At 46.7% G+C, this 7,769-nt stretch overlaps 1 protein-coding gene across 1 annotated transcript in view; it reads left to right on the top strand.

The window, feature by feature from the left end:
• The first annotated feature begins 2,424 nt into the window (after positions 1-2,424).
• LOC119295545 (leucine-rich repeat receptor-like serine/threonine-protein kinase BAM3) overlaps positions 2,425-7,769 on the top strand; it is a 7,768-nt gene continuing 2,423 nt past the window's right edge. Inside the window, exons 1-2 of the mRNA XM_037573971.1 lie at positions 2,425-3,053; positions 4,165-4,236. Coding sequence (XP_037429868.1) covers positions 3,016-3,053; positions 4,165-4,236 — 110 coding nt within the window. The 5' untranslated portion in view covers positions 2,425-3,015. The remainder of the gene's footprint in view (positions 3,054-4,164; positions 4,237-7,769) is intronic.

Below are 7,769 nucleotides of genomic sequence, written 5' to 3' on the forward strand. Positions count from 1 at the left end.
AATGATGACATAGAGGAACTTTCAATGAAAGCACCAATGTCGGTGTCAAAACCGGCGGTTCTCGGGTAGGGGGTCCCGATCTGTGTGTTTTAGGCTGATGGTAACAGGAAGCAAGGGACACAATGTTTACCCAGGTTCGGGCCCTCTCGATGGGGGTAAAACCCTACTTCCTGCTTGATTAATATTGACGATATGAGTAGTACAAGAGTAGATCTACCACGAGATCGTAGAGGCTAAACCCTACAAGCTAGCCTATGATGATTATGATTGTAATTGTGATCGGCCTTCTAAGGACCAACCTCTCCAGTTTATATAGACATCGGAGAGGGCTAGGGTTTACACGGAGTCGGTTACAAGGAAGGAAATACAATATCAGGATCACCAAGCTTGTCTCCCACGCAAAGGAGAGTCCCATCCGGACACGGGACGGATTCTTGAGTCTTGTATCTTCACGCTTCAATAGTCCGGACGATGTATATAGTCCGGCTGTCCGGATAACCCCTAATCCAGAGCTCCCTCACCCTGCATCACTGCCTCATTGTGGTTTGCCTTAAATGAGCCGCTAGCTTCGTGTTCGTGCCATGCCCCGCCATTGTCCACCATTAGTGCACTGCGTGAGCTCGTCCGTGAGCTCGAGAAGCCTCCCCCGCGCCTATATAAGAGACCCCAACTCCTCTGGCAGCTCCCAAGCCCCTCCTTCACCTCATTTTCCCACCGGAGCCCTCGGCCCCCTCTTCTTTTTGCCGGAGATCGCCATGGCCGCCTCGGTTCCGTCTCAATTCTGACGTGCCTAGCACCTATCCTCTCCTCCCGAGTTGTCCATCTTGTTCCTCTCCTTCCGGTGCACCTCCCCCACCCCTCGTTCGTCGCTGGAGTCCACCCTGGTCGCGTGCTCCTCGTCTGGCCGCCGCCTCTGCCATTCGTCCTCTTCTCCGTCCTGCCGCCCTAGCCACTCCCTCGCCTTCCCGACTCCACCACTGTCTCCCCCACCTCCCGTAGAGCCGCCCCAGCTACTCCACCTCGCCAGGGATCGCCCACATCGCCGGCTATCCCCACCGCTCGCCGCCTCCTGTCCTCTCCATCACCGTGACCTCCGCTCCTCCCCAGGCCATCCCCACACTCGTTCTTGCGTGGAAATGAGGTGCCATAACCCCGCTGTCCCGCTGATGGCTTCAGCTCGGCCGGAGCTGGCCGGAGCTGCCCGGCCCGTTGCCGGCACCGTGGCCCATCCCCTGCCTCTTCTGTCCTGCACGGGGGAGCAGCAGGAGGAAGAAAACGCCTGGCTCGGCCCCCCTGCGCCTGGGACCCTCAAGCCAATGGCCCCGCCACCTCTGCCCACGTGGCAAGTGGAAACGTATTTAGGTAAGTTCGCTTTCTTTTAGCGAAAGCGTATTTCATTTCCTCCTTTTGCCAGATACATTTTCTTTGTTGGAAAGCGTATTTCTCTCTACTTCGGCTAAAAGTGCGCTTTCTGTATCAGAAAACGTAAACTTCCCGAAAGCACTTTATGTGTTTCCACCAGGGGCCTGTTTGCTGAAGAAATATTCACGGATTGGTCCCTAAGCTTCAACACATAACAACTTCTCAACCGTAGCTCCGATTGGGGTGAATCCAACGCCCATATCTTCGTCTCATCGGGCCAATTATGTTTACATCATTTTTACTATGGTTTTACATACCAGAAATGACCATTTCTCCCTTGCCCGTAAACAGCCCCCTTCAGGAGAGAGCTGTTTCCGGTGAATCTTTTCGCGATCCTTCTGCCCTTCTTCCCGGAGCCTTCTTCACCCCCAGGCAAGCCACAACAGCCACTTGCATGATAGCCATGGTTTTACTTGAATATTTAATAAAAGTTTGCCCGTTATCTATATGCTTGTTTGCTACTGTTGTCGTTGTTTCGGTTATGCTCGTGGTTTCAAGTTCACCTTCATGATACGTTCCGATGCATCTTGTTATCTTGTGCTACTTGCTCGTATAATTGTCACATGTTATGCTTGATAGTGGTAGTATGCTGGTAGCAGTGGTGTTCTTCGTATGCATGCTTAGTTTGTTATCTAGTACCATTTCTATGTTTGTTCCATTGCATCCAGATGGTTACATGCTTACTTGGTAGTGTTCTTGCTATGTTCTTGCATGGTGTTTTTCATGATGCTAGTAGTCATGCTATGATCCTGTGTAGTGTTATGATCATGCGCGTTAGTATGCTATTCTCAGTTGGTTATATGCTTCATTGTGGTTATGCTCGATGATTATGTTGCACCTCCATGCTTATGTTGATATCTTTTCCTAATAATAAAGCATGGATTGGTTTCTTGGGTTCACCGTCGCAATAAAGCATGTTCGTTCGTCCGTCCAGCCTGGTTCTTATTATTGTACGATAAAAAAAGAAATAGCTCGTTTTTAGGATCTGAATGGACGCAACTTCCGGTCTCCTCTGTCTTTAGGCGAGAGTTCTCAAAATCCCCCTCAACCCCGTCTGCATCAGGCAACTCCTCGACCACACCGCTGGCCTCCGCCCTCTCCGCACCGGCGACCTCCCCTCCCCTCCTCTCCCTTCCCTTCCCCCATATCGAGAAGGGAGGCCATGGTGCTCCCGACATGGCTGGATCCATACCAAGCCCGTGGGGTTCCAGCTCGACCTCCTCGCATCGACCACGGCAGCGGGATCCGCGGATGCATGGACACGGCGGTGCAAGCGCGCAGACGCAACCTTGAGAAGAGAGGAGGTAGGGCGGCCATGGCGTTCCCGCCGCAGCAGGGTCACTGGCTCCACCACGAGCTCCTCGCAGTTGCCAGTGACGACGGCAGCTCCGAACCCTAGCGATGCTCCTGCTCGTCTTTCTCCACACCTCTGCTCCTGCCCGTCTTCCTTGGCGCCATATTCAGCACCTACAAGAATGCAACTTCCTCTCCCATTATAGGGGATTGTAACTCCTCAAACCCCCATCCTTCCTTCCCTTCCACTCTGCTCCGTGATGCAAAATTTTCTATTTTTTTCATGATTCACCACTCGCAATGGAGTTGCAAGCAGGAGGGACATGGGTCAAGCATCTGTATGTGTTGCTGAATTTGATTGATTGTTCTTGATTGTTGAGTAATTCCTGTTAGTTGTTACATGTGATTTTGCTGAATTCATTGTTGATTGTTGATTTTCGAGAGAAAATCCAGGTGAGTGGTTGTATGCTGGCGCTGGCTCAACCCACAGTCATTTTTAAAATGTCTAATCCGAGAAAAAAAAGGAAACACTAGCGGGCAGCACAGACGATCACGGGCTCGTTCGAAGCGTATGGGTAGGGCGGCGGTGCTGGCGCCGATCTACACGGCGGCCTATCTACTTCTCCGGCCATCCGCCGCCGCCGGCCGGATTCCTCCTGCTCATGTGCCTCTGATTTGGATCGAAGTCACAGCAGCAGTGGTGCGGCGGCAGCGGGGGAGGAGGTGAGTGTGGCGGCTATGGGTGGTGAGGCCTGAAGATGAGGTTGTCCTTGTAGGAGGATGCCGGGGACAGGCATCGCGCTGAGGGTGGCGCATCGAAGTTGGAGGTCGGCGTGTGTTCCGGCAGTGGGTGGAGGGGCAGCCGCGCGATGGTGGGGAGAAGCGGGTTCATGTCCATGGCCGAACCATCGGGGCTGGGGGTTTCTTCCCGGATTGTTGATGAATATACTTGGGGATTTGTGATTCTTGTGTCCCTTGATGCGGTGCGAGATTCAATGGGATTTGGGGCGAGGAAGATGGTGGTGCGATTCGGGGGGATCATGCCTCGGATTCTTGGGGTCGCCGGGGATGCGGTGGTTGAAGGAGAAGATGGTGGAGGGAGGGAGGGAGGGAGGAGGAGGGGGAGGCTTCAGATTTCAAAAAGAGACCTGGCTCGTTCGGTACTGCCAATTCCTTTGGTGTGGATTTTGAGTTGTTAAGAACCCTTGATTGATGCAAATCTTAATTTTGTTTTGTGTGGAGCATTAGTGTTGGGGATATCTTGTTAAACATCCAGTTCCCCTGACATGCATGAACTGTTCAGTATAGGATGCCCATCTTATGCAGCTATGTTTGCTCTGTTTACATTGTTTTCTATCATGTGTTATGTTTGCAACATTTCCCTATACTCTGATTGATAACATGTATTTTGATGTTTTTGCCTAATTTGTGTGTGCCTTGGTTTTGTAGGAAGTTGTCAAATCTTGGTCTGAAGGGAATGTTATCTCCTGAGATTGGACAGCTTAATAATATGCATTTTCTGTAAGCATATTCTATAGTTCCTCTAGTGATGTTTTTTTTCTGAACACTTTGGTTTTGACATAACATGTTTCACTCTTTCAACCATAAGATAGTATTTGGTATTTCTGAAACTACCAACTAAATAAGAGTCATTTTGCACTTCGATATAGGCTATCATGTTGAGCATAGTAGTAAAGTGGAAGCTTCGTAGTGTGTATGTTTTCCTGATGAGTCTTATGACCTCAGCTTTTGTAGCTACCCGACCTCAGACGGTCAAGTCTCTGTGCTTTAGTGTTATCCCTGGATCCGTATGCTGACACACACAGTACTCGAGGATTTATAACAGAGGTAAATCACATGTATAAAGTAACGTAAATACTATTACCTCAATCCATAAAGCGGAAGAACAACAAGGTTGTGGATTCTCATCAACGCCAACGGCAAAGTTGAGTGTAGAAATCGTAACCCTAACGTATCACTTACTCGTCGTAAGAAATTCTGCAACATGAGACGTTGCAGTCATGTAGGTTAGTACATTGAATGTACTGGCAAATTCACACCATAGGATGAATGATGAATAAAAGCTATCACTACATGCATATTTGGCTGGTGGAAAGCTCTAAGTTTATTTTTGCATAAAGCTAGTTTTTTCCTACAACAAAGGAATATATTTTATTTAACTACGTAGTTTGTTGAAGATATTGAGAAGGTAAACCCCAACTCAATCCCAATTAAAAGTTAACAACCCAACAAATTAATTAAGTAACGTGATGAGATCAACATGATAATTCAAGAACCAGATACTCAAGATTGTCCATAACCGGTGACACGACTAACCATGATTAATTTGTACACTCTGCAGAGGTTTGCGCACTTTTCCCCACAAGACTCGATCTCCTCCGTTGGATTTCTCGCACTACATGGTGTTTGAGAAACGGATGACCGAGACACAGTCTTCAGAAGCGATAGCACCTTACGATGGGTAGACAGTTACACCTACTTTCCCCTACATCTGCTAGTCTACCACTGTAAGAGTTCACACGACTTAATCAACTATGCTAGAGCCCATAATAGCTTGTGGCTGCACACGGAAGTTTCTAGCATGAATAATCTTATGATCCCTTTGAGCCTGGGTGGCAGTCCCTAGGAGAATCACACGGTACCCCGGGATTTCCAAAAAAACAGGCAACATTGGATTCCCCAGGTGCCTCAATCCACACAGATGTGTATTAAAGTAGCCACCTTAAGTTGAACCTTAGTTAACAATAATCTCTCACATCTTTTATGAATTCTCTCAAACCAATCCACGTCTACAAGCATAGAATGGCAGTATGAGCATAATGAAAAAGTAACTCCCAAGGTTTGAATGCAGGACAATAGGTACTACTTCATCAACTACTTCCCAATACCCACATGTTATCAACTCCTAACCATGCAAAGTTTGAGGGTGAAACTAATGCATAAAAACTGGGTATGAAAGGGATATGATCAAAGTGTGAACTTGCCTGTACTGTTGATGAAGATGATTCGCACTCAACTCCTGATAGTTGTATTCGTCACACTCCGTTCAATCTATCTTAAGCAAGAAATAGTAACCACACATAAGCAATCACTCAAAAGATCAGAAAGAACGAAGAAAACAATTCGAAACCAAGAAAATGACTCTTGCAACAGAAAACAATTTCTAACATTACCAAAATTAAGTGAATCTGGCCTTATCAAAAAGTTTAGGTCAAGAGCTTCGATTTGCAAATAGAATCACTCTAATCGGAGTTATACAACTCGAGTTACGATCAAACGAAGCTCAAATACTAAACTGTTTGAAATTCAAAATTTTAAACTTTCAAAAACATGTTTAAGTTGATTATCTGGATAGAGGGGATCATAACGAAGAAGTGGGCGTTGGTTTCGTTGGATTTGGATACACGAGTAAAAAGTAGTGAACGTTTAAAGATTAGGGACTACTCTATGAAAAAAAATACTACATCTAGGTCCCTAGCCATGTGTTAGAAAAGTACTGGCCGAAAACTGTGCACTTCGGGGCTAAAACAGCGGACGTTCGCTATAAAGCGCATACCGGTTCGAATCTAAAAAAACAACTAACCTAATCTAGGTCGTAGATTCTAGATCGAACGGAGAGGGGAGAGGTGAGGTGTACCGCGGCGGTGGTGGCTTCCGACGGCGAGGGAGACGGCGGCGGCAGCTCGGACATCGACGGGGCGGCGGCTCCGGTGGTCGAGGAGGGCAACAGAGAGGTCGGGGAGGGGCGGCGCGGCGAGGCGAGGAGGATGTCGGCGTCGGCGGTGGTCCACGGCGACGGGACGGAGCGGGATGAGGCGGCGGATCTCGGCAGCGGCGGCGGCTTCCGGCGAGTGCGGCACGTCGGTTGAGGGAGAGAGAGGCCGGGGTCTCGCCTTTTAAAGGCGAAGAGGAAGCGCGTGGCTTGGAGCAGGGGACAGGCAGAGGCGGCGGTGGGAGTCCCGCACGGACACGGGCGTCGGCGGCGATTCCATGGTGGAGGCGTACTCCGCCAGAGTCGGGGACGGGCACGGGCGCGCTGGGCCGCTGCTGGGCTCAGTCGGCTGGCCTGGCGCGGGGAGAGAGAGAGAGAGAGAGAGAGAGAGAGAGAGTAGTGCTGGGCTTCGGCCTGGCACTGTTCGAAGAGTTCTTTTTTTTAACAAATTTTCAGAGAACTAAAATATTAAAAACAAAATAACTAAATATATTATATAGGCATATAATATATCAAAATTTACAGAAAAAGATTTCCTACTGCATGAACATTTTTCTAGCATCAAATAAAATCCACAAAATTTTAAATAAAGCAAAGAGTGCTTCTGCTCTAATAAAATCAAATAAAAAACATTAAAAAAATACCAAAATGATTTCAAATTTATTTCTCTCCAATTTTTTGTTGTAGGGAATCATTTTACCCTATTTTCCATATATTTTATTTTTGGGGAAAAATAATTTGAGTAAAATCCAAATAACTCCAAATTTGAAAATAATTTCAAAGGGACTTGAATTTGATCCCTTTAAACTTCCAACTCATATTTCATATGTTCTGAAGAAGTCATTTTATCGTCTCTCATGAAAATCATTGAGTTGCTTAAAGTTTCTGAATTTGAAATATTTTCAAATGAAATTCAAATCTTTTCAAAACCCTTTTGATTTATTTAAATGGAAGAAGTCATGTCATCTTCTCTCCAGGGTTTTGTATTTGAAAGGAATTTGAATTCAAGGAGATCATGAAAGCAAGATGAAAGTTTGGGAATGTCCTTTTATTCCCTCTCAATTAACTTTCAAAAGTTTCAAATTTCACTCAACTTCACCCAATCAATCAAACAATCAATCGAAACTATCTATTTAATATAACATTCCAAAATTTAGAATTTTGGGATGTTACAGCTTTTGAGCTGTCAATTAAGGAACATCAGTTAACTTGGTGTATGTTCTTTCTTGGAGTGTAGTTGGATACAAAACAGGTGTTTCTTCTTAGATCTAGAGGAGAATACAATTTTGCATGGATCAAATTCAAGTACATGATTATTTGA

This window comes from Triticum dicoccoides, chromosome 4B (genome assembly GCF_002162155.2).
Source record: "Triticum dicoccoides isolate Atlit2015 ecotype Zavitan chromosome 4B, WEW_v2.0, whole genome shotgun sequence".
In the NCBI taxonomy this organism is placed as follows: Eukaryota; Viridiplantae; Streptophyta; class Magnoliopsida; order Poales; family Poaceae; genus Triticum; species Triticum dicoccoides.